At 40.4% G+C, this 27998-nt stretch overlaps 1 protein-coding gene and 1 non-coding gene across 2 annotated transcripts; both read right to left on the bottom strand.

The window, feature by feature from the left end:
• RNF175 (ring finger protein 175) lies at positions 1 to 27181 on the bottom strand. Its single transcript, XM_039875769.1, is given in 8 exon segments — positions 1 to 121; positions 2288 to 2389; positions 5288 to 5421; positions 7093 to 7216; positions 11131 to 11244; positions 15600 to 15748; positions 22547 to 22681; positions 27140 to 27181. Coding segments are annotated over 8 exon segments (921 nt in total).
• LOC120613522 (5S ribosomal RNA) lies at positions 14855 to 14973 on the bottom strand. The gene has a single exon (XR_005655730.1). It is a non-coding gene; the product is annotated as a 5S ribosomal RNA (ribosomal RNA).
• Positions 27182 to 27998: the final 817 nt, after the last annotated feature.

The raw sequence follows: 27998 nt of genomic DNA, 5'->3' as shown, positions 1-27998 counted from the left end.
CTATTCCAGCCCTAGTGAAGAGTGAATGCCTTGAACTATTCCCATCACCATGGGTTGCTAAGCTACCAGATAACGAAGCCAGTCCAGGATTTGTCCATACAAAATGTGTGTGCGCTCCCAGCTAAATCTCAGTTAAGGAGGTTGCTCTCTACACAGACAAATAGCAGAGATATTCATGAATAACATTTGCATATATAATAAGCAATCTCAAAAGTGGATATTTTCTTTCTTTTAATTCTATGTGCTCATTGAAAAGCCCCTTATATGATTTTTATAGTGTTTGGTTATTATTATTAACACTACTCCTAATTTCCAAAAATAAATTGAAATAGTTTACAATAAAATCCCAAACTACAAAACAAGAAAAAAAGGCAAGGATCATATGCTAAAAGAAAGAGGTGGAGGGGAATGACTGCAGGAAAGCCAAGGATAATGGAAGGTACTGTAACTGAGCAAAAACAGCTCTGGGCTTTCCTACAGTCAGCTAATCAGAGGGAACTCATTTTTTATTAAGAAAAACATGTCTTCATAAAGAAGATACACCTTTTCCTGGTATCTTTGATAACTTCTGCTAAGGGGACTTAATACATAGTATCTCTGATAACAATGTTACATATATGGAGGCAGAATTTTCACATGCAGCTTTTCCTCTAACTGAGTCTCAATAAAAAAGAGTACATGTAATATTAAAAAGTTTATTCTCTTGAGACTATATAAAGAAACCAATTGTCCTTTGTCATTTAAATGATCATTTAAGGTGACATTTATGATCATATTATCACCAATTTTATAACAAAGATATGCGTACTATAGTTTTAGAAGTTATAACCAAAAGTGGTTCTGGACTCAGTCTCCTCGTATTAGAAGGGAAATTCAGGGAGAGTGGATGAAAAGAAAGGGGGAAGGAGCATCTGATGCCTTTAGCCTTGGTGGTGCTTGAATTACAGAGACTCACTGAGAAGGCCTGTAGATCAGCGGTCCTCAAACTTTCGGCACCAGCGACCAGTGCTCCTATGAGAATCTGATGCGTGATGTTCTGAGGTGGAGCTGAGGTGGTGATGCTAGCGCTGGGGAGCCGCTGCAAATACAGATGAAGCTTCGCTCACCTCCTGCTGTGTGGCCCAGTTCCTAACAGGCCACAGACCGGTACTGGTCCACGGTCCAGGGGTTGGGGACCCCTGCTATAGATGGAGCTGGTGGCTGCAGAGGGTGCTCTCTGTTGCTAGGGCGTGGCTCTGTGACCCACAGACCCATTGATGCTGCCCCCTCCTCTGCCCTACTTGAAATGTGCATGTGTTCTCGGCTAAAATTTGCAGTCCTCAGAGATGGGGGTGTTGCTGCCAATAGCCACTGCCAAAACTGTATGTTTAAGGTTGGTAAAGAGAAGGGGGGAACAGGAAGAAAGGGAGATGTAACACTGTACAATTTAGGTAATTGGTACTCAGAAAGCACAGAAAGGCTATCTCTTATGAGAAGGGAGAGTACTTGGCAGGGGGATGCCAATCTCTCAATGTTCTTTTGCTTAAGGGGGCTATGTTTCGATCCCATTTATCCCCCTGGAAGAGATATATGATGGTGTTGGGCCAGGGAGATTAAAGATTGTCTTTCTAGTCAACTCTGGATGGGGCCATTACCTTTCTTAATGGGGTTTGGGGCTATTCAGTGGGGGTCCCTGCTGTCTGTCGAAGTCTTAGTTGCTGCCCTAAGCTGACCAAGTCTGTAGGTCTTCATTTCCTTCCAATATTATTGTCACTAGAGTTTAACCTAAGAAAAGATGAAGCATGGTAAGGAATTTAAAAAGCTAAAATTCAAGAGGAAAATCTTACTAATTTCTGGAAATAATAACATTTGTACACCTTCAAAATACTTTTTTGTACTTTAGTTCACATTTGGGACTTTTAAAATGTCAATTCCAATCTATTTATCTACCCACTCACATATCTCATTCACCCATTACCTATCATTCATCTATCATCTATATAACCCTTCTTTATATAACCTTCTCTATATAACCCTGTCTTTTGCAATGTCATCGCATTTCCACTAAAGCCCTTATAGTGGAACATATGGAATATAAAGAGTAGAGTGTGTCTTTTTTGTCATTTAGATTCCTAACCAGAATAGTAACATAGGCATAGCGGAGAAAAGAGACCAGTGAGTCGTTTGGAATAGGCGCTTAGGGAAAACAGAAAATTTTCTGCTGCAACTATAATGAAGGTAATGAAAGCTTAGACTGAAGAATGCATCACTTAAGATGATATTTTGTAGCTTTTTAAAAAAAGGATACGGGTTACTGATCATCCTCTTCAAATAGACTTTCTCTTCGCAGTAAGGGCAAGTCTGCTTTTTACCAACAGTACACCAACCTCGGATGCAGAATTCACGAAAGCTTAGACATTTTGTTAGGGAGGCTCGTAGACAGTACAAGGCAAGGTCTGCCTCATGAGGACATGATGGGAATGTGGAGCAGAGCGGGGGGCGTGGAAACGGCCGTCAATCTTGACTGGATCGTGTGCATCACTTTTTTAGGGAGATTCTATAGGACAGTGGTACCCTGAGGACGGTGAGCCTGGAGTCAGAGCTACAATAGCTTTGTGACCCCGAGGCGTTTACTTAGCTTTTTGCCTCACTTGATTCTTGCAAGAATCAGATAAAGAATGTGAATGAAAGTGCTTTTTTACAGTAGTATCTTAGTTAATGTACCATTCTATTTCCCTGCCTCACTTATTGTTCATTTCTCATACATTTACCATAGTGTTTCATACTTTTGTGTATTACTCATTACCTACTACGCAGTCAGACTTAGGCACTTAGACGAGTTTAAATTATTTGTGGTCATAAGCTCACAAATATTTATATTAGCTTCTTAAGTTTTTTCTCCACTTTTTTTGTATTACTGATAAAGAGTCAGTTATTTTTAATAGCATGTAAACTTAGGCGTTTACAAATTCATTTGAATACATCCCTTTGTCCAGAAAGTTTGACCTTTTGCCCCCAAAGTTGAGAGTGAACCCTATGTCTCTAAGTCCCTAAGTGCCAGGGACCTAATCTTGTTAGAGTATGTATCACACTGTATCATGGGTTTCTCTGTACTTACACGTCTCTCCCGGACCATGTGCTACCTGTGGGGCCGTCTCATTCATCTCTGTCCTCAGCGCCTTAGGCAGCGCCTAAGTGCCCGTGTCCTGAACAAATATTTGAAAGAATCACTCAAAACTATAATGAGACCCATCCTATTTATTTATTTATTTCTGCAGTCGTTGATCCCACTGTGGCCTTCTGGGTCAAGATCACATGATTTTTTTGGCTGGCTTGCTACACACTCATGGGAACAGCAACGATGTAGACGTCCCCTCCCTAACAAATGGAGGGGGGTGAGGTGTATATAAGTCAAGGCCATGTGAACAGTTCCTCAATATTAAATCTGTGTGTAACTAGGAGTTCCACTATTTTATGTTCTTGGAATTGGGGTCACTTTTACAATATGCTTGGGTTAACATAAAGTGGTATATTATCACAAAAGATTTTGAACCAAAGCCCATATGGCCCTTTATTCAAAAGGCCTGGAGTACGGCCCCACCATCCAGATAGGTATAGATTTCAGAGGTTATGGAGCCAGCATTGAAATGTCCATTTCCTCTTTAATATTCTCTTTCACCTTCAAAATCTCCATGCTGAAAAGCCTCTACACACTAGCAGAATAGCCATAGAGTAATACTCAGATCTCTGCCCCTGCCTTGTTAATAGGACTCATGATGGTCCGCTCCTTGCTAATATGACTCATGCTAAAATGGGCCATTAATAATACTCCCTGCAAAGCAAATTAAAGATAACTACATTTTGGATTACATATGCACACATGTACAACAATCCCTAAGGGCTTTTAAAGGTGGAGAGACAAAATATTTCCACTTGCAAATGGCAGATGGGGCTCTGTTCCAACATTTGAAAAGTAAATCATATTTAAAACGAGAGCCAGACTTGGACTATATCTACTAAGCATGATAGCTTTTTGGGAAAACTATCATAGTTTTATGGTAGTACTGAAAATACTACCCTAGGATTCCATACAGGCTATCTCTGTGCTTCTTACCTTAAACAGTTCAGGCTTAAATGTTGGAGTAAAGACTCCTAGTACATTTCAGATGCACTTGGTCCAGTTTTTACTCACGTTGAATAAATGGAATCTATCTCGATTAAACAGAATTGAATCACAGGCACTGCATGTTTAGAGTATTACTGAGTTAGGTGGGCTGCAGAGGCAAGAGACAGTTGCTTTAACCACCTCAAAATGCCATGGCTTTGAATTGACTGACTGGATAGCAAGGCTATAAAATTGGCATTATACTATAAAATAAAGGTAAATGATGCCTTTTGAAATATATATTTAGAAAAGAATTAAAATACTGGTTGTTAGCCAGCCCAAACATAGCTTTAGTGTCTGGAGGTATGTGCTCAGGCAGCACAGTCTGCCTTGCTCAGGGCTCTTGATCCTGGCATCTTCGTGCACATTGAGGTTTCCCTCAGTGGTTTCTGGAGTTCCCAGAGAATTCTGGTTTCCAGGCCCAAACTTGCCTGGTCCCTAACACCTAAAGATCCCAAATGGTCCACAAACTGAGTGCTCACGTTAGGTCCTTTTCTCTCTTTCTCTCTCTTTTTCTTTTGTAATCTAGAGTGCCCTGCTGCCTGTGGCATAAACCTCTTTTCAAGACCAAAGCCAATACTTGGTTGTCCCCATCACCACTGTTGATACAAGCAGATTCCTAGGATTATTTCCAGGCAAAGCTCACTTTGTCATTCTTGGTCCTGTGAGATTCAGACATGGGGCTTCACCTGGGTAGTTCTGAGCTCCTCCCTACACCCAACCTCCTTTCTCATCCCCAACCCCCTTTCTCCCTGATCCTTCTTGGCTTCCTGTTCACTTAAGGCTTTGTCAGCTTTACCGGCCAGCATCCTGCACAGGTGCTGCAGGCTTCCTGTCTGTGTGGCATTGAGATTCCTTTTTAAAAAAGGAAATTACTGGAGGAGGAGATTACTTTAATCAGCAAGCAGTTCATTATTTAGCAGGGATGATGAGACAGTCTCAAAAAGAAAAATGAGCAGGAGGATAAAGGCCTGGGAACTGAGCAAGTCACCGGAGTGGGGGACAGGAGAAAGAGAGGAACGGGGGGAGGTGGCGAGGTGGTCTTCCCTAACCTGCCAGCTCCATGCCCAACACGGATTATTTGATATTTGCCTCCCAACATTGGCTTCATGAAGACCAGATGGTTTCCCATGGAAAGGATGCACATGACTGCATGAAAGCTGGTATGTGTTTTCAACGAGCCCTTGTTCATTGAGCTCCACAATGGTCTTCTGCCCACAGACGGCACAGATACTGCCTGACAAACTTCTTGTGTACATCCTGCTGATATTGTAGAACTGTAGAGGGGAATGCACAGAGCACCACTGGAAAGGTGAGCACACGCCCTAGAACAATGCTACAGTGGGGGTAAGGTTTTCAGGCAAACCCCTGCTGAGCTCCAAATGGACCCAAAGTACATTGCTAATTATAACCTCCAGTCTAACCTCTCCACTAAGGAATCCTTCATGACGAACAGTTTTTATCTGGGGCTGTAGTTCAGAATTACACGGGAAGCTTTTAAAACGTACTCAGAGCCTGACTCTTTCTTTTATTTTCCTGGAGGTTCTGATTCATAGCTCTGGAGTAAACCCAGGCACCTCTATATATTTTAATCCCCACATAGTTATAGTATGTATGTGCATACACACACACACACACACGCATGCACCATCAGTTCAGGTCACTGGTGGCTGTGCCAATGGCTTGAGGCAGTGGATTTTATCTGTTTGATAGTTGAAGTGATGACAGAGGATGGGTGAGATTAGATGAGAAGTTTCCAGAAAGTTGGTGCTTAAAGACTTGGTTGTCTTGCCAACTTCTTCTTCCTGGTCCACTGGAGAAAAGAGTACATACAACCCTTCTCTTCCTCTCTTGTCCGTAAACAGCACAAGAGGCTTTGGGAATTTTTTAAGAGGGTATGGTTTCTGTTTTTTGTTGGAGGAACCGGGAGCGAAAAAGTTCCCTCCTTCGTTCACTTTAAATCTTATAAGAAAGGCAGCTGTCACATAGATACACATGGCAGAGGAATTCTAAAAAGTATCTTGTGCCAGTGTTTCACTACAGAAGCTGGATTCCAGGCTCTAGGAAAAGAGTGAGCTAGAGCCTATGGAGATGGGGAAAAGCAGATGGGGTAGAGATAATATCAAGGTCATGTCCACTCAGTCCTGCCCCATAAATGAAGACAGAGAAAAACAGTCCAGAAGTTCACTCTTGCCACTCACACTAGTTTTTCCATTTCATATCTGGCTATGTACCAAGAGACTAGTGGAGGACAGAGATGCTGAATTCCTGAAACTACTAGGTCATCCCTGGAGCCCTTGGCTTGAAAGTGTTTAAGAGATGTGCGTGTGTCGGACACAGATGAATGTTCCTAATATCTGAATCTGGAATGCATCTAACCAGAAAGTATGTTCATCCTGAGTTTTTATTTTTTAAAGAGAGTTTAAAAAAACTATTAGTTTTTCCTCTAATTCCAGGGAATAATATATAGTCAGAATACATTTAGCACACTTTTTATATCTTCTACTTCAAATGCTATACAATAATAACTAATTTTTACAATGGGTATTACCCTGAGGTACTGATTGATTTTAAAATGTTTCATGTGCATCAAATATGACTTTTGCTTGCATTAGGCAGAGATAAACATTTTATTATTGTTTAATTTTCACTAATCTTTGAAATGTTGACAACTGGAGTATGCTAGATATGGTTACTTCCAAATAATTAATGGATTAAAGGATGCCTATTTCCCAACCACTTTATATAAATAAGAAATGCATTTTCTAATTAATTAGCAAAGACAATTTTTGATGCAAGGAGAACAACTGGAGGAGCACCAACAATAGAGAACAAAAAAAAAAAAAAAAAAAAGATTTATCTATTTCTGAAGATGGGTACAAATGTGGTATGAGACCATTTCTCCACGTACCATAAATGGTTACGAAGAATAAAAATAAAAGCGACACTTACCCCTACAGTAGAGCCATGTAATCAGAACAGATCTCTGCAAAGTCTCTCCCCGTTATGCCATAGTAGAGACCGTAGAACAAGGACACAATGTCAAAATCCATGGACTCTCTAGCCTTGATCCCACTGAAAACAACAGTGTAAGGAAGTAAGAATGTGGCTGGGGAGGGCTACAGCTGGGAAGATGTTCCCTGCCATGTATCTCACAGGACCTGGGGGTGTTCTTTTATCCCACTGGTTTGAGTAGCTTTACTTTTTATTAATAAAATAATTTTAAATTCTCTAAATTTCCCCCAAATTTTACCACTCAGTGCTAAGTGGAAAGTAATTCTTGAGAGAGTCTTCAAATGCTTCTTAGGACCACAGCTCTTAGACAAGCAAACTCTACCTGATGGTTCTCAGGCTGGCCTGAGCATGGAAAGACCTGGGCAGTTTGTAAAAATCTCCATCTTCTGGCTGTACCCAAGGCCAATTACATTAGACTCTCTGGGGATGGGGCCTGTGCAGCAAGCAATATTTTGGGACTCTCTCCAGACCCCAATGTATCCCAATGGGCAGGTGACACCTTAAACTTTTTAAATTGAGCAATAGTTCTTAGCCCTAAATATAGATTAGAATCACTCGGGGAGGTTTAAAACTATACTGACACATGAGTACACCTTCAAGGGCTCTAATTTAAGTGGCCTGGGGTGGGGTCTGCACGACAGTGTTTTTTAGGAGCTCCTAAGGTGACTAGAACAGCTAGGGTTAAGAATCCTGCTATAGAGCTAAGATTTTACAGAAAGCTTTCACATTCTTTATCTTACCTGAAAATATTTGAAATAGATACAAGAATCAATCTCAAATTTTGAGGCCTTTTGCTACCGTGCTGTAGTTGTCATGTATTAATAAAATTTTTTTGCAAGTTGGATCATATTTCAAATATAATGATTTTCTATGATAATCCCTCTTTTTCTTTTATGAGAAAGATCTCTTTAAAAAGTGAATAATTAGCACCTAATTTAATTTCTGAATCTTAATCATTGCACATTTGGTTTGCTAGATCAGTCAACAGTCTCAGTAATTAGCAATGGGCCTGACTGAGTCAGGGAGGGAGTGGGGAGGAGAGAGGGGTTGGGTAGTCTGTCTCCAGAACCTTTTTCTGGATATTTTTGTGCTCTGTTAATTTGAAAAGGAAATAGAAGGGCAGGGAACTTTGTAGACTTAGAGGGTACAGATCTCGTGATGTGAATTGGGAATTCCAACACAGGTGGAGGCTTCCATCCTTTCAAGATCTGCATGGGTATATTTGAGAACCAGGACAGTGGGGAGAAGTGAAGATTATCTTCCCTCCACGTCCAAGGGAGCATGTATTTATAATCTTATTGATAAAGAGTATAGTAACAAACTCATGGTTCCACAGAAAAGAATCTTAATACAATGATGATCAACAACACTTAATAGTGAAAAAATAACTCCTTCCCAATCTGAAAGGTTGAGTCCTTGGTATGCCTCGTTGTAGGAGAAGTCATGGTGAAGGGTCCGAAAATCTCATAATAGTCTGGGACAATGGTAGTTTCAAGTGATTTAATAAAAGTCCTTATAAATATTATTATGTTCACTAGAAGTAATACAGACAGTATGCTTAAAAAAAGAAGTCAGTGTCTACCTATGTCTTAAACCAGCCATAATAGATCTGTACAGTTACTTACTATTCCTTTCCCGTCAGATAATGGCAGGAGCTCCTGCTCTGAGTTTCATGAAATGCCTATAAAATGAGATTGTGCTGTGGCTTCAGGAAGAGCCTTCCCCACCAGGGCCAGCTCCATCCCATTGCCTTCCTTATTTTACAAGTTAAAAGTTGCCGATCTCTGCCTTTTGATTTCTGTTATGGTCCCAGAGATTTAGAGTAACTTCAGTGGCAGAGAGATTCTGGGGAATTTTTATTTGAGCTGCGTTCCATAGTTATGTGGTGTGTCTTAAATTCCCTTTCACAGAACACAGGTCGGATGCTCAGCCTCAGCTCTGCTGGCAAGGACCTCGCCCACCCCACGTCTCAATGACCATCTTCCTAATGAGAGCTTAGTTCTGAGTTGTGGATATCACTATCCTGATTTCCTTCATTTCTCCCAAGATTTTCTTGCTCTGTTATCTTTTTATCTCTCTTTCAATTTCTGCGCCCTCAGTTTCCTCCTTCTCCAACTATCCCCAGTCAAAGGGATTTCATGTGTACCAGAAACAAAACTCTAGAACAGTGTTGTTCAGTGGATATAGATTGGACATACATAGAAAGTTAAAACTTTTCTAGTGGCCGTATTAAAAAGGTAAAAAGAAACAAGTGAAATAATTTCACCAGTACATCCAAAATACTATCATCATTTCAACATGTAGCCAATATAAAAATTATTTTTGCATACTGTCCTTGACATCCAGTGTGTATGTTACACTTGTAGTACATCTTCCTTCATATTTTAAGTGCTCAACGGTCACATGAGCTGGCAGGTATTGTGTTGGATAGCATCGCTCTAGAGGTTTTAAGGAAGAAGATATATAGAAGGAAATGACACCAGAATTTTGTGGAAGAGAAAATTGTGGTTCAGGAAGAATTACTTTACCACAAATGTAGGGCTACTTTTAAGGGTGATCTTTTAAATTTGCAGGTCAAGTATAGTTTCTCTTTAAAGCTTACATATATTTTTTGAGGGCACACAAGCAGATTTTGTCACACTTGGCATTCTACTTAGAATAATACATTTCAGTGACAGCAAAGTCTTGCATGATGTATAAAGCCAATATTCATAATAATGCTATATTTAATTTTGATGAAGTTTAATATGTTTCCTGTTTTAAAAGAAAGTTTTGCCATGGCTATGACATTTATTTAGCACTTTGCTGTTGTCTCTGAATATCACATCTAGTTTTTTCTTAGCTGTTTTTGAAATGCTTTAGCTTTAATGCCTGAGGTTGTAGTAAATGATAGTATTTCTTTGTACCCTAAACAAACATATTTTTTAAAAAAATTAATAAACATATAAATCCAAGGTAAAAAACTAAATAACAAAATGTATATCATATTTTCATTGGGAAAAAGGAATATATCCATAAAGAAAGTATGCTAGCTTTAATGTACTTATAATAAAAGATGCATAAAACGTGCTAGTTTTCATACACCTATAAGAGAATCAGAAAATGAAAAGTATTCATTTTGTCATAAAAGTTGTTACATGCATTGATATCTTCTTAGTAGTCTAATAGTACTGATTCATGTGGATTATTAAACTGTATAATTTTCTTTGGAATATTCTTTTTCTAGGTGGAGTAAAGAGGGATGTTTTAAAAAAGCAAATAAACAAGAAGCATCTTAGTAAACTTAAATGTAGGAAACAAATTAACTATCCTGAAATCATTCTTTTGCGCGAGTATCATCTTTTACTAACTAACATATCTTAATCACTTTTTTGAACAAAAAGGAAAGAAATTGACTGAATTTACTCAGGTCTTTGATATTTAAGTAGGGAGAAGGAAAAAGTTGCTATTGGCCCTTTGAAATTAATTTATATTTTCAAAGCTATTATAAATTGAAAGTTAATATGTTTAATAACCAGATTTTCCAACTTAGTTTTTTGAAAAAATGATAAACAAATCACAAAGCAATTGATGATAATGGACCTTTACTTTGGAATTCACGTAGTTAAATTTAAAATGCTGTACTACATGTATTTTTCATTTATGATAGATATAATCTGGAATGAAGAATTTCCCTAATTTCCATGGAAATCTAAAAACGTATTGGGAAATCTGTTTTTCAGAAATGTTGCCAGAGAGTCATTTATTGCATTAAAGCTGATAATTTTTTGAAAAAGTTTTATTCTGTAGGGTTCTCTCTTTTCTTGTGGTTTTCTCCAGTGACATCTACTGCGCTAGTGAAATCTGCTGTGAGCAGTATATGCACGGAAAATGGCAGGGCCAGGTGTGGCTTGCAGATACAGAGAACTCGACCGAGTTAACCTTATAAGCAAATGCTTAGAGATATTAATATCTTCATTGGAGATACTTATTTGAAAAATAAATGTAGTCCACACATTGTAAATATGATAACCGAGTAACCCACGACACCAAGTGCATAGCTGACTTTGTAGATTAGAAGAAACCATTTGTAGACCAATCTTTGGAGTGAAAAATGGGGAGAAACACAGAGCATGATATATTACAAAGTATTTTATCTTCTTCAAACATTGTCATAAGGCAGGTTTTAGTTTCTAAAATTCTATTTTCTGTGTAATATACAGAACATAAGTATATTATATCAGCTAAACTCAGTAGTAATCTAGAGTTTTAATATACTATCAACAAGCAGTATGTGAATAGTACTATCATGTACGTGTGTTTCTATGTTTATGCGTGTATAAATTCGTTGTAGATTTATCTATGTTCCTCATGTGAAAACGGCCTTCGGGAATGGTTACTCTACCTGGGATCCTGTCGCCCTCCCCCTTCCCTTTTCTCATTTGTCTCCAGGGTGCTTTGGGCAGGAGCACCTTGGAGGCCAGCAAAGCCGGGAAGAGAAGTCAAGAGGGGAGACCACCTCCCCCAGGAGTTTCTTCCTTCCTGCTCCTGCCGGCCCCCAGGCCCAACGCAGGGACCCTCGGCCTTCATCCCGTTTCCTCTCCATTGAAGCGCCCCTTCCTCAGCCATGGGATAAAATTGCAAGAGAGCTTCAGCCTTGTTTTCCTCTGCCACACGGATGAGTCTTTTGTGCGTCACACTCACCATGACCATCCTAAGGCCTTTCCTTCTTCCCATGACCATCCTAAGGCCTTTCCTTCTTCCCACAGGGCCTCAGTGGAGAAGTGAGAGGATGAGGTCGAGGGTGAGAGTAGAGATGATCTAGAGGGGACCCCTGTACCCTGTTTGTTCCTCTCATCCCTGGCGGTAGAAGCCCTTAGAAAAAAACCACAGAAAGGGCCATGTGGTTGCTTCCTGCCTGGGAGGATGTGCGAAGAGCTGGAGCCATTTCTATTCCTGCTGTGTCACAGTACAGATCCCTGCCTACTGGAACGGGAAGAGGTAGTGGAAGGAGAAGGAGCAGCTGGGCGGCTATCCTTAGTATCCAGAGACAATATGGGGCTGGCTGGCTGGAGTGTTCTCAAGGGCAAACAATGGCAGGAGGCTCAGTTTGCCCCTAAGCCCTTTCTTTTCCCATCCTCCTAAAGCCCCTCTCCTGCCTTCCATACAAAATTTCATTCAGGGTCTCACTCCAGAGACTTGTCCCCACCCTGTCCCCTTCCCAGGCTTCCTCCCTGTTGGAGCCATTGCACCAAATGCTTAAGGTCTATGGTATTCCTGGTGTAATGTTTCAGTGTTATTTTAAAAGATACTCTGTTTCACCAAATTCCAGTCAGAGCGGACCTTCTCGAACATTATGGTTCAAATGGGGTTTGTGGGTTAGCCTGAGAAATGAGTTGTCATTTACATCATTTCTCTGGTGAAATGCTTTCCCCACTTCAAGCAACTCACACACAAGCGCTGTTGGGTGGCACCTCTTCCTCCAGGTCTACTCCTGCCCGTGGGAGGGGTCAGCAACGAGTCGTGGGTGGGTTGCATGGAGCCAGAAACTCACAGGGCTGCACAAGGTGGCTCAAGTGGCTGTGAGGCAGTGTCATCCCTAAAGGGGGCCAGGGACAGCTTTTGGGGCTTTTCTCCACAGTGACTCCTTGGATCGTTGGGTTGGTCCTTTTGATTTGCCGGTGCTGACCAGTTTGGATCTTTGCTCAGTGCAGCCAGATGGAGGTGGAAGTTTGTGTCTCAACAGAGAGGTGATGATGAGAAAGGTGAGAGGATCTTCCTCTTCACCCCGCACTCCAGCCAGCACCAGAGTGGAGTTCCCTGCATTCTACGTATAGTCCATGTATTCTGCGTATAGTCCATGTACCCTCTCTCTGCCTGAGGGGCCCTTCTCAAGGTGGTGCCGGCATCAGAGGTGTTCCTGACTAACAACTTTTCTAAATGTAAGGTTTCCTTGCAAATGGGGTTTGCCGATGTAATTAAGCCACAGCATGCTGTTGGGAGCAGGGCTTTGCCTGTCTTTGGTTTGATTCTGGGCTCTGCCGCTTACTGCCTATGGGACCCTGGCCAACCTACTTTGCATTTCTTCCTATAATTGCTCATTTATAATAAAGTGAGAGTGATAACATCAGCTCCTAAAATAGTTCTGAGGATTATGTGAATTAATGTTTAATAGACTTGGCACATTAAATGCTCAATATGTCATATTATTGTTATGGACGTGTTAGATTTTCCAAATCTCGCCCCCTAAACCTTCCTGCTTATGGGGGGTGGTACACGTTTCTAGAGCGCTAGAGTCCAGACTCCCCTTGCTGATCTGATTGCATGGGAAGGCAGATAAGCTGGAAGAGAAATTGTGTTTGTGCCTCAGAGTGGCGTCCACAAAGGACAGCTTGGCCTTAGGCTGGAGCTGATGTGATCAGACCCAGCTCTCTGTGGCTACGTGTGGCCTGTTTCTGAACCTGAACATTGCTTGGCAGACAACCTGACTGTAGTCAAGAGGAACCCGACTTCTCTCCAACTGTCCCCCCGCTGGGGCGTGCTGTACTCGGGGGAGGAACAGTTAGTTGGTTTTCAAACTGCACTGGCACTGGGGACCGCCTCTCTTGGATTTGCCTTCTGTACTGTGCGGATTTGTTTGACTGGCTTTCTCAACTTGTAATGAAGTCCTCCACTTCCAAATGGAAAATGGCTAGGAAGTGATGTGCCTATAATGTGATTTATCAAATCCATAAAAATCCTTAGGGCCTACTACCTCTCATCAATAGAAGTTTCTTTATCCTGACTGCTTTTCTAGAAGAAAAGGGACCCTAATTAGCTTCTCCCATTGTTTCTCTTCAAATATCAGCTGGGTCTGCTTAAAATGTTAGTGGAGCATCTTGGCCCTCAGACTATGCCAGCCAGAAATCAGAGCTGTGCAGGCAAGGAGAAGCTGTAATGGGTGCACTGTGGGCATGAGAAGCGGAGGGCACGGACTCTGAGATGTATGAACCAAGAGTCGGACGAGGTAGTATTTGGGTATTTCCTATAGTGAAGTTCCTCTTCATTCAATGAGCTGATATGTATAAAAATAGTACGTTTAGCTGGGGTAATTCATTATACAGTGGAAAAGGGATCCGATGTCACTGAAATACAATATAATTATATCCAGGAAATGAAAACATGTACATTTCAATTCATCCAAAACTTAGATTGCTTCACAAGTCTTAAATAACTTATAATACTTCGTGAGAATGAGGAAGGGTACCAGCTGTCCATTTACAGATGGGTAAACCAGGCCCTACAAAGGCTGTCTCAGACCCCGAACAGGCCATTTAGAAGGTCTCCTAACAACACCCCAGAACTCTTCCCAAAGTGGGATTAGATTAAAATACTCATAACCTGAATTCATTCATTTGAATTTCAGTCTTTATCATTACTTTAAATATCTAATTTCTCTTGCTTCATATTTTTCCTTCTCCATACTAGAAGAAAAAGTTGATTTTATCTCTCCCATTTTTTTAGAGAATTAACAAATATCTAAATGGCTACATAATCAAAAAATATTTCACAAGAGTTATAATTTATTCTCTGATGATCAAAATTTAACATTGTCTAATTACTATTAAACACTTTAGACATTTATTTTTTAAATTTTTTTAGGCAAGGCAACCCTTGGTTGACCTCACAGATTGCAAGGACCTTGTCAGCTTACCATCCCTTATTTTTTATTTTTTATGCCTACAGCACCTGGTCTTCCTAGGTGGTCTCCCATCCAAGTACTAACCAGGCCCAAACCTGCTTAGTTTCCGAGATCAGATGAGATCAGGCTTGTTCAGGGTGGTATGGCCATAGACTTATACATTTTCTTTTTGTCCCATTTCAGTTTTATCTGGATTTGGATTCTTATCTGAAGAACAAGGAGAGCAAGTGCAAACTTGGTGGGCATGTTATAAGCACTTTGGAAAGATTTGTGAAAGATATGGAATTATATAAATGTCAGGAGGTTGGCAATGGTAATTAAAATGATCACTGGAATAGTAAAGCCTTGTTTGTTACGAAAGTAATAGGTTGTCCATTCTAATTTATCAGCTATAAACCTTACACATAGTTGTTAGAAGTATGAACTTCTCTTTCTCAGTTTTAGAATGTGCATGACATCTCACAGTGGAATAAAAAAATGCTGCGTTAAAAATAAACATGCAAATCGTGCTCTGGAAAACTTAGAAGTTTCACTTCTCTTTCTCCTGGCCTTCACTAGCTAACATTCAAAATAATAAATTTTACAGGCATGTCTGAATCACCATTAAATAATGAATGTGAACTGATAGCAGTATAGCTAATCTCCAGCTAGTTTTGCTACTGAAGGCAAAAGAAGTGTAGCATGCTCCTCCGGCACACGGAAAAAAAGGAATTAAATATACTTTTAGTGTTGATAGCGAAGGGGATGGTGGGGAAGGAACCAATGGAATGCTTACCGTGCGTTCTTTCTGAGAGGGGACTTCGGGTAGCTCTGAAGAGGATATAACTGGTGATAACTGAGAACATTCCCTACAAAGACAGAAACCACCACCACTGAAGTTTTATTGTGAAATACACAGGGACAGTCCACGTCTGCAACAGAGTCACCAGCTGTTAGAGAAAAGTACAGAAAGTCTTTTTCAATGACTCAGTGCCCAGAACAGCATGTCCATTATTAAACAATTCAGAAGCTACTCTGGGGAAACCGCTTACACCACCGCGTCTGTAATGTACAACTGGTTCACCGTCCAACTGCGATCGGCACAGTTATCTGAAAATTCAAACAGGAAATAATCCAAAATATCCAGCTTCTGTCCCCTCTTTTCTCTGGATATTTCTGATGAAAGCAACTTTAGGCTTCAACAGCTATGCGACTATGGACAAGTTGCAAAATTGGGGATAACAATGCCCACCTTGCTTGCTTGTGCTGCCTGAGGCGGGGGGATCAAAGGAAATCATGGATGAGAACGTGCTAGGTAAACAGTACTGTACTGCGTGGAGCCTGGAGGCTGCTGTTATGATCACTGGCACATATGCAAATGCACAGTGATCACAAAGGAGGAAGTGGTGTCAGAGCAGCTCCTGGGACTTCTCCTACCTGCTGTCCATTGCATTCTGTGGGGTTAAACCTTAAATCCCAATTGTGGGGTTACCTTGCCCTTGACTATTAGATTTGCAACCCATCATTTGCTTCTTATCTTTATTCTTTAGTTTCTGGTGCCTTTTCCAGGCAGCCCTAAGATGTGGATCAGACTCTTTCCTGTTCCTCTATATTTAACCCCTTTGTGGCTTATATCACTGACTTGAATCCAAGTAGCTTTAAGACGATTCTTTAAGTTGTCTGGCTTCAATCCCGCATGGCAGGAAGCAAGGCTGCATTGGTGGGCTGTGTGTCATTGACTTAATACAGTTCTCATAGTGACACTTCTCTTTAGGTCAGACATAATACCAGCTATTCTCTCTTGTGGAAAGCAGATAGGTTTAAACCATAACAATAATCTGTGGTCTTTTACGTTTTATCACATTTAGACTAACCACCTATTATTTGCTCAGCACCAATGTAAGAGGCAGATGACAAAAAGATTTTGTCTCTGTACTTGGACTTGACTTAGTAGTGGCACCTGGCAATGCTCTGTTGTTTATTAGGAGGATTCTAAACCTGAGTCCTTGGTTTCATGGTAAAGAGTATCATGATCATTTAATTATGTCTGCTAGTGATGTGGAAAGAGTTGTTAGAACATGCATGTCACATATTTGACATCTGAGTCTTAAAAAAAATGATAGCATTTTTCTTTTCATTCTCTTTTTATTGCTCCATCCCCATAAATGACCTGGATCTGAAATCTTCTCAGAGCTGCTCTAAGTCTTCTTTCAGAGAGAACTGCTGTTCTTATTATACACATGCATTCGAACAAAAGTACACATGGAGCGAATCTGAGAACTATCTAGAGGGTTCAGTAAAAAATGCCCTAAAACCTACGTTTTTGCTTTTGAATTCCAGGCAGTACTTTCAAGGAAGAGTAGATATTCTTTAGCCTGAATTAGTCAGATAATTGCTTTACCTTTCTATCCTACTTTGTGGGGGAATGGTCAAAGCTAATGATTGGGTTTTCACCTTTATTTTTGAAACTAAGATAAATATAAATATAAATATAAATATAAATATAAATATAAATATAAATATAAATATAAATATAAATATAAATATAAATATAAATATAAATATAAATATATATAAATATATAAATATAAATATATATAAATATATAAATATAAATATATAAATATATAAATATATATATATATATATATATATATATATATATATATATATATATATATATATATATATATATATATATATATATCCGAATAGGAAAAACTGGCTTTCCTTAAGGAAGTAGGAGAGTTTTCATGAAGGCCAGAAACCGTATGCTGGGTAACCAGACTCAGGAGATGCTCCCTTTAGCATTCAGCTTTAGTAACTTTGACCCTCTACTTTTGATCATAAAAGAGTGCGGCTCCTTAAAAAAATCTCATCAGTATTTTGGCCATTCATTTCCTTTTGCTGAATATGGAAATAGTTATCTATGATATATTAGAGATTTTGACATTTTTTTAGTTCATTACTTCTGATATTAAAGAAGGAAATGGACACGATCTCCATTTTCAGAATTAGATCACCTGTCATTTGCATTTTTCATCTTACTGTTTTAAATATTTGATTCGTCTTTTTATTTCCCCCATAAGAATGCTGAAGTTTTTAAAATAAAAAGTTAAGAGCCAGTTTATTTTAATTTAGTGAAACTACCGTGCTCTTACATTTAATGCTTTAGGTTATAAGCCAAAATTTATAAGGCTAATCCATTTCCTCAAATCGGTGGAGTTATAATCTATGATAGTTTGAATCAACTATTGGACTATCTTTTTTATAAAACTAGTTCTCTCTGTATGCATTTATAAATACAACCCATTTCTAGAAGATTTCAAATTTTTCTTACTTGATGGCTGGATTTAATTAACAGTGAATAACAATGTTCAAATATATAGACCTGCTGCTTCTTAAAAATAGGCCTTGGAGATCAGAAATAAAAGGAAAGCAAAAATATCATTATAATGTATTATATACACAAGTATTTAATTTCTTAACTATCTTCAAAGTATAAACCCAGAACCATATTTCTCAACACTCAAGGGGAAAGGGCAGAAATTTTCATTATGAATTCAATAATTGTATGAAAAGTCATTTTGAAATGAGGGCTACATTTCATTGTAATTTAAAAGATTATCAATTTCCAGAGCAGTTAAAACTTTTCATTTTTAATAGTAACTGCCACATATGAAATGTAGGTATACTGTGCCTCATAAATAAACACAGAAAATATGTGAAATTGAGGTGCATGCATGCAATGGAGGAAGCCTGGCAGCTGGGACACATGAATCATGCCAGAGGGGTCACCACCTGGGCATGTGGGTGTATGAAACACACCTACATGACTGGCAAAGGGCACCTGGGTCACATCATCCGCGTCCTATATCATGCAGGAGGAATATCCTGATGAATTGAATGCTGCCCAACAGTACCATGTTTTTTTTCTTGTAGCCATGCAAAAATGAATCTGAAAAGAATTGCAAATCAATTAAAAAAAGATATTTACTTATTATTTATTCATTATTTATTTATTTATTATTTACTAATCATTTATTTATTTATTTATTTATTTTCAAGCCTACAAGCACCTGGTATTCCTAGGTGGTCTCCCATTCAAGTACTAACCAGGCCTGACCCTGCTTAGCTTCTGAGATTGGGCGTGTTCAGGGTGGCATGGTCATAGACAGATTCATTAAAAAAAAAAGATATCTTTAATTTGTCTCTTTGTATAGGATGATGAATGGGTCCTGCAATACGAAAGGAAGGGAGAGAGGGAGGGTGGGAGGGAGGGAGGAAGTTAGGAAGGAAGGAAGAAAGGAAGTTATGTATGTGATGCCGATTTCCTTTGCATTGCAAATCCCAAACTATTGTACGTGTGTCTGTGTGTATTTGTACGGGAAGGGGTGGAGAGAAGAGATGCTAGAGGTAAGCAGGAAATGATCATAAATGACTCCAGAAAATATTGCTGTTATCACTACAAAGGCAATGAAGGAAAGCGTGGACATAAATCGAACATGTAAAATTATAGAATCTTGGCATATGAAGGATTCTTAGAAATTCACTTGGTCCATATTTCTATCTTCCAATCAATTCAGACTGTTGATTTTTTCACCATTAAGTATAATGTTAGCCATAGGATTTTTGTAGATATTCTTTATCAAGTTGAGGAAGTTCCCCTCTATTTATAGTTTGCTGAGAGTTTTTATATGAATAGATGTTGGACCTTGTCAAATGCTTTTTCTACATCTATTAATATGATCACATGATTTTTCTTCTTGAGCCTCTTGGTGTGCTTGATTACATCAATTGAATTTTAGTTGTTGAACCAATCTTACATACCTGGAATAAATCCCACTTGGTCATGGTGTATAATACTTTTTATACATTTTTTAATTTGAGTTGCTAACATTTTGTTGAGAATTTTTACATTTATGTTCATGAGTGACATTGGTCTGTAGTTTCTCTTTCTTGTAATGTCTTCATCTGGTTCTGGTATTAGCATAATGCTAGTGGCAAAGAATGCATTCTGATGTGTTCCCTCTGCTTCTACTTTCTAGAAGAGATTGTAGAGAAGTAGTATAATTCCTTCCTTAAATGTAGAATTCACAGTGAAACTATCTGGGCTTGGTGCTTTCTTTTTTTGGAAGGTTATAAATTATTGATTCAGTTTTTAAAAATAGATGTAGGCCTATCGATATCTGTTTCTCCTTGTGTGAGATTTGATATAGTTTGTGTCTTTCAAGGAATTACCCTATTTTATCTAAGTTATCCAAATCTGTGGGCATTGAATCATTCATAATTTCTTTTATTTTCTTTTTATGTCCATGTGATCAGTAATGATAACCCCTTTTTCTTTTCTGATATCAGTAATTTGTGTTCTCAATCTTATTTTTCTTAGCTAAAGGGTTATTAAATTTATTAATCTTTTCAAAGAACCAGATTTTGGTTTCACTGAGTTTCATATTGATTTTCTTTTTAATTTAATTGATTTCTGCCATTATTATTATTATTATTAATTTTACCATTGTTGTATAGCTTATTCTTCTTCCTGTAGTTTCCTAGGGTAGATGCTTAGATTACTGATTTTAGATCTTTCTTCTTTTCTAATGTACACATTCAATGCTATAAATTTTCCTCTAAGTACTGCTTTTGCTGCATCCCACATATTTTGATATATTGTATTTTCATTTAGTTCAAATTATTTTTAAATTTCTCTTGAGTCCTCTTCTTTGACTCATGTTATTTAGTGTTTTTGAGATTTTTGCAGCTTTCTGTTATTGATTTCTAGTTTAATTTTTACAGTGTGAGAGTAGACAGTTGACCTTGAACAATGTGTGGGTTAGAGATATCAACTCCCTCCCATGCAGTTGAAAATCTGTGGATAACTTAAGTCGGCCCCCCAAAACAAGCAGGTTCTGAACTGAGGACAGAAGATGCTGTTTTCGATCTATAGTTGACTGAATCCACAGATGTGAAACCCAGGGATGCAGAGGGCTGAGATATATTTAATTTTAAAAATCTATGTATAATCTGTGGACCCATGCAGTTCAAACCTGTTTGTTCAAGGGTCAACTGTACGTCGTATGATTTCTATTCTTTTAAATTTGTTTTGGTGTGTTTTATAGCCCAGAATGTAGTCTATATTGGTTAATGTTCCATGTAAGCTTGAGAAGAATGTATATGCTGCTGCTGTTGGGTGAATTATTCTATGAAATTCAATTAAAGTTGGCCAACCACATTCTCATGATTTTCTGCTTGCTCGACCGACCTACTAATGAAATAAGCCATTGCAATCTCCAAATACAATGGCACGTTTGTCAATTTCTTCTTGCAGTTCTATCAGTTTTTGCCTCGTATATTTTGATGCACTGTTGTTAGGCACATATAGATTAAGAATTGTTATGTCTTCTTGAATAACTGACCCTTTTATCATTAGGTAATTCTCCTCTTTATCTCTGATAATTTTCCTTGTTTTAAAGTCTGCTTTGTCTGAAATATAGCTTTCTTTTGATTAGTGTTAGCATGACACATCTTTCTTCAAACCTTTACTTTTAACATGTCTATATTTTTATGTAATAAGTAAGTTTCTCTAGAAAGTCTATGCTATTTTACAGATAAGGAAAGTGTTTAGTGCGTTTATTTTAATTGACAGGAAAATAGTGATATGGCAGCAAATTGATGCATTTGCTTAAAAACAAAAAACAAGATTCTTCTTTTTAAGTAAAAAGTTCAAAATTGGCTAAACTTAAGTATTATACAGAACTCAAAAGAATTCCCTTAGGCCCTGTGCTATCTAGAAAATAATTTTTATGACGGGTAAAAAGAAAATTAAATACTGGTCTAAGCTAGCACTTCATATGTCATGGGCAAATCTTCTTACACAATGACCAGTCTGAGACCCAGAACCATATAGAGTGTTAATTGGGGACCTTTTCCCTTTGCAACGAGTCTAAACCACTGGTTATCAATATGTGGTCCCAGGACCAGTAGCATCAGCACCACCTGGGGACTCGTTAGACATGCAAATTATCGGGCCCCTATCGAATCAGAAACTCTGGGAGTGGGACCTGAGAATCTGATTTAACAAGCCCTCCAGGTGAGTCTGATGCACCCTCAGATTTGAGAACCCCTGATCTAAATATTGTAAATGCAAGATCTCAGGTCCAGCAAGGCCCAGGGGATAACTGTGAGGTCATGAGATGGCAGAGTTCTAGTGGACATGCTCGGATGGGGGTGGGCTATGAAACTGGGGTGGTACTCTGTGTGGCTGAGTCAGTGCAGTGTTTGCGTTAACATGCCTCCATGGATATGCAAACCATCAGTTCTAAGACAGTTCATTGTTAATGAAACAAAGTTAGACAGCCTCAGACTTTTGTTTCTGCTATGTCTAAACTTCCCTGGGCCACTAGCAGAAGTTATTCATGCACAAAAGGAAAATTGGCTTACTTAAACCAGGGCTTCTCAACTGTGGCACAGATGACGTTTTTGTTGCGAGGGGGTGTCCTGTGCGTGTTGAGCAAGCACCATGCCTGGCCTCTGCCCTCTAGATGCCTGTAACACATCCCAATCCCTCTCTCCTCCCAGTAAGGTATGAGAATAAAAATTGTTTCCAGATGTTGCCAAATGTTTCCTGGGGGTAAAAGAGCACCCAGTTGAGAACCACTGACTTAAATCAAACCATCTCCTTCAAAGGGGTGAAAAAGGAAGGATGTGGCAGCAAGAGGCACAGGCTTCCTGCGGCCACCAGGGTGACTCACATTGTAGGACCGGCCATGCCTCTGTCTCCACTGCACCAGCACTACCTGGGCGATGATCAGGGTGGAAAGGAAAATCAACATCATCTCCACGTGCATGGATTCGTGGCTCTGGTGTACCTTGTACATCCTCTCTTGCTGCAGGCTGGAACCAGCAAACGAGTTCATCTGAAAATGGCCTCATTCTTTGCACATTTAGCAAAAAAATAAGCTGAGCTCGTAGGAAACAACTGGAGTTTCGAATGTAGGGTTTTTAAAGCTTTCCTGTTTTTCCTGGTTTCTCTCTTTCCCCTGAGTGGAGGTGCCTGAGTTTATCGGCAAAACCAATTCTCTCAGCTCTTAGCTTCCATGTAGTTTTGGCCTATGCCTTGTCCTTGAAAGTTAAGCGGGCCCTGGAAAGACCCAGGTTCCAGTCTTGATCTGCCACTTCATCGCCATATAGGCTTTCTAAAGTCACTTATGGTCTATGAGCCTCAGTTTCCTCATTTGCAAATTTAAAATAACAATCCCTTTGTACCTCACGGGATTGCTTTAAAACTGCAAAGCATGTATGTTATTTTATTTGTCCCTACATGAGGAATAATAATCACAATTGTTAGTTTGAATCATATAAAATCGCCATTTCTGAAAGTCAAAATAGTAAAATATTGGTCATTTTAACTAATTTCTAATATTCTCAAGTAAAAGGATATCCTACAGATGATGCCTATGAAGAGAATATTATCCATGGGGCTACAGAAAACTCCTGAGTGAGTTGTATCAACTGTTTTCATTCTGAGAAGACAGATGAGGGCTAAGAATTATCTTAGATAGACACACACATTCGGATGATGGCCGACTGTTTAAGTTCTTAGTTGGACTCTTAGTTTTGCACAATGGTAGAGAAAATCACTAAGGTAGGATGTCATCTGTTTTAACTTCCTATAGTAGAAGTGGCCTTGAAGAAAGCCTAGAGCAGTGGTTCTTGACCTTGGATGTAAGTTAAAATCACCGGGGAGCTTTTAAAAATCGCAATACCCGAGACCAATTAAATTAATTAAATGATCAATTCAATGCTATATTAATTAAAAACAGCACTGCCAGGTATTATGGGCTGGATTTTGTCCTCCCAACTCCAAATTCATATGTCGAAGTTCTAACCCTCAATGCCTCAGAATGGGACTGTATTTGGAGATAGGGACTTTAAAAAGGTAATTAAGGTAAAATGAGGTCATTTGGGTGGGCCCTAATTCAATCTGACTGGTGTCTGTATAAGAGGAGACGATTAGGACTCAAACTCACACAGAGGAAGATGATGTGAAGACACAGTGAGAAGGTGGACATCTACAAGTCAAAAAGAGAGGCCTCAAAAAAAAAAACCCACAAAAATCGCTGACACCCTGATTTTGGACTTGTAGCCGCCAGAACGATGAGAAAAAAAATTCTGTCTTTGAAGCCTTTCAAGCTCTGGCATTTTGCTATGGCAACCCTAGCAAACCGATAGATTTCTAGGAGGGGATCTAGGCATCAGTAATTTTTAAAGTTCCTGACCCATGTGATTTTAAGATGCAACCAAGATTTAAGAGAACCACTGGCCTAGAGGAAAAGTGGTCCAGGGTCAAGATTAGGGAAGAGGAGGAAATTATGAATACTGACAATCAATTACTTAATAAATATTGGTTAGCATTATCTTACATCCTCAGTAGAGCACTGTCACAAAATCTTTTAAAATTTCCACTTATGACTGTTATGCATTTAGAGTACCAGTCAGAAAACACTGCAGGGTAATACTCTGCCCGAAGACTGATCTTTCAAGGGTATGTGGTTTGGGTTCCACCCCTTTACTCGCATTTCTACAGAGCTATAAAGAGCAGCAAAGTGCCTCAGAAAAGGGCCCCATCCAAATCCCAGGGGTGCCCCCTGCCGGAGAATGTGCAGAAATGAGCCTACAGAGTAAATTTTCCTGCTTGAGTTCAGCTTCTTTGAGATGGAAGGTATCAGAGATGTACTGAAACCCTTTATTTATCAAACGAAGACACTGAAGTTCAAATCAGGTAATTAACCTGCATAAAATTACATGGCTATTAGTCTCTGAGTTGGAAGCTGATCTTAGGAGACAAGAATGATTTTCTAGAAGCTCGTTAAATCCAACTTTGTGGGATCGCAAAGAGCTGTGGTTTTGGTCTATACTACCTATGTGCATGATGGATATGCTAACCCACTTTCTCTATCCTGGGAAATTTATAAATAAAATGATGACTTCATTTAATTTCTAAAACTATTGAGAAGGAAGTCTAATTTTTAGCATAACAGTGATAAAAAGAAAGCTAATCGCTTAATTGCACTCATCATCCACAGAAAGCCTTGTTTGAGACATCTGAAAAACATAAACAGAGCCCTCAAAATTTCCTTGTTTTCTTAGCTTGTATTTCATTGCGTTACATGAGAGACCCAAACCATGAAAAATAGCAATGTTTCCTAGTACTGCTATAATTTAGGATGAAAACCCTAATAAAATGTTTGCTTATGGAATTAAAACACACAGACACACAAACACACACGCCAAACAAAACAGTAATCAGGTCACTATTAATAAATATTTGAGAACCAGGTGAGGCTCCATTCAGTTGAGGTGGTAGAGAGTGGCCTACCAATAGGCAGTGTCACCCTGGCTTCTGCAATAAGATGTGTAAATCCAAGAACTCCTAAAAACTATGTTTTGCTGATATCTTAAATGATACCAATGAGTTCAAAGTTTTAGAGACAGCTGACCAGAGACTCTACTCATTTGGAGCATTTTTGTGTCCAGTTAATTTAATTTAAAGCCTGACTCCAGGGAAGGGGAAATCTGGCCATGACCTTGCAGACTGAGCTGGAGAGCACAGAGACCATCCCCAGGAAGTGCTTTTTGGATGATCTACAGAAAACCCACCTGCTGCCTTCTCTTGATCACTGCTAATCCATTATATTTGGCCATTTGAAAGCTAAAACCCAATCATTTTGCCATTGCTCAGGAGTCTGCTTGAAATGCAGATTTTAATTCAATAGGGCTGGGGTGCGGACTGAGACCCTGCATTTCTAATTGGCTCCCAGGTGAAACCTTGGCTGTTGGTCTCTGGATCACAAAACTTTGTTATAGGGGATTAAAGGAAAAGCTGTGAGTCCCTCCTAGGATGGAGTTAACAGAGGGACCTTGCTTTGTGAAGGCAGCGAGTGATGTCAACCTCAAGGAAGAGCAAATAGCAGCAGCAACAGCGACTCTGCCAGTCTTCCGCCCCTCCTGGTATGCAGGTCTCCATCCACAGCCCCCCTTGGATGACTGGGTTTGGAATGGGCAAGGAAGCCAAGGAGTTTCCTTATGGCTTCCTCATTTTAGAGAATAAACCTCAAATACGTAGTGTGGCCCATAAGGCCCACTCTCCCTTATCATTCACTACAAACTTTCATGAACCCCGGATTTCTGAGAGTCATAGTGGATATCCGTGCCTGCCTTTCCCCATGATCACCCCCCAACATTTTTTTTCACCTCTAAGCAATTTGGTCTGCTGTCCCCTCCATCTAGAGTTTATCACCAGGTGGCCATATTTCATCCATCCTCCAAGCCCCAGCTCATATTCCTGTGCCCCGATTGGCCTTTGCCCACACCCACCGCTGCCAGGGACAATCCCTTGCCCCTTTGTAGGCTTTCTTCCTACAAAGCTTCACCTGGACCTGTTTTGGAGAAAGTGATCTCTTCCTACCCTCTGAGTTATTTTCGTCTTTGTTTTCCTTTCAGGATGTGAGTTCCCAGAGAAAAGTCCACCTCTAATTGAACCTCACACACACACCAGGTGTAGCACAGCTCCTGGTACCTGGTCACGGCCTAAGAATTGTCCCATGAATGAAAGATAAAGTTAAGGGCTGGGTTTGAAATCACCAACAGCAAAAGGAAGAAAGTGCTAGCTCAATAGTTCCCAACGCTCAGGTATTAACACCTCCTGGGAACAGTTAGACTTGCAAAAAGGATCCGGCCCCATCCAGTAGGTGAGGAGACAGAAATCCTGCGGGGGTTGGGGGTGCGGGGTGGGGGGTGGGGGCAGAGCCCAGCGACCCGCGGTCTAACCAGCCTTCCCAGTGATTCTGATGCACGCTTCAGTTTGAGAACCACAGGCATAGAGTCTAGGCTGATGTGTACTCATCATCCGTCAGCTGCCTTCTTCCAGTGCCCTTGGCCTTCGCTTGGGCGCTGGGGGCTTCTTGGCTGCGAAAGAGGAGGAGAGAGGGGCAGCCTGTAGGGGTGACGGGGAATGGATGGGATGAGCCGATTAAGGGGTGGGTAGTGAAAGGAGGGAAGAAAAGAGGAAGAAGGAAGGAGGGAGACAGGTGGGGAGGAGGAGGAGGAGGAGGAAGAGGAGAAGAAGAGAGAGATGGAGAGGAGGTCGGCTTCCTTCCGATGGGGCGGGGTAAGGCGAAGCCGCCAGCATCTTCTCTATAGAGGGTCGCCGCCTTCCATCCCGGGTCGGTTGACACGGCGTGGAGTGGGAGACTTAAAGATTTGCCTCTGCAGCCGCTCAGCTCCTTCGCGAGCCTTAGAAACCCGGCCCAATGTCCCCTTGGCCTGCGCCGCTTGCCCGGTACCTGCTCGTGCTGCGGGGTCGCCTCCAGCACCCCCACGGCCATGCCTCCGCAGCGCAGCGCGGGCTGGGAGGGTCTCGGGGAGTCCGCAGAAGGGGCGCCCCTCCGACGTGCGAGCGACAGGTGGCAGCTGAGAAATGGAGATGAGAGAGGGAGCGAGGAAGAGTGACCGTTTTTTTCTCAGCTGGCGCTCAGAAGCTAAGAGTTCAGGTGGTTGTCCAAAGGCAGGGAGACTGAACCTCTGTTGCGTCCTCAGTCGCATTCCTTTCTCGGGGCCCACTGCCCTCTCTCCCCTCAGTTATCCACAGTTTTGCCCACGTTGGACAGCTCCCTGAAAAAGGCAAACTGGTCCCTCCAAAGACGACAAAGGAGAGAAACTCCCCTGTGGAGAGAGAACACAGACCCTCCTTGCCCCTGTGCCGCTTCTGGAACATGAACTTGACCCTGGGAAATGACTCACAACTTGCCTTTGTCCCCTCCACTTCAGGGGACAGGCTCCTTCCAGTGAGCCTCACGCCTGGACTCATGGCTGGGAACAAGCTGGAACACTTGGGCAACCCTTTAGTAATAGGTGGGTGTTAATTTAGGCCAGTAGCCAAAGAGGGAACATGCAGTTAGACAGTCTGACTTACAAATATGGCTTCTCTATTCCACTTTGTGATGGCTCATATTTCTCAGCATCTACAAGGAGCTGCCAGTGGAGACTGACCAACAGATGGACACCTCCCTGCCATTGTGGAGCTTACATTCCAGTGGGGCCCAGAGACAAACATCCAACGCATATTGCGGTAAGCGCTTCCTGTTCCTCGTGTGAATGCATTCAGTCCTCATAACAACCCCGTGAGGTAGCTGGTGTTACCAT

The sequence above is a fragment of the Pteropus medius genome, unplaced genomic scaffold (genome assembly GCF_902729225.1).
Source record: "Pteropus medius unplaced genomic scaffold, Ma_sr-lr_union100, whole genome shotgun sequence".
Classification (NCBI taxonomy): Eukaryota; Metazoa; Chordata; class Mammalia; order Chiroptera; family Pteropodidae; genus Pteropus; species Pteropus medius.
The sequence above is the reverse complement of the archived record's forward strand: the minus strand, read 5'-3'. Positions and strand labels throughout refer to the sequence as shown.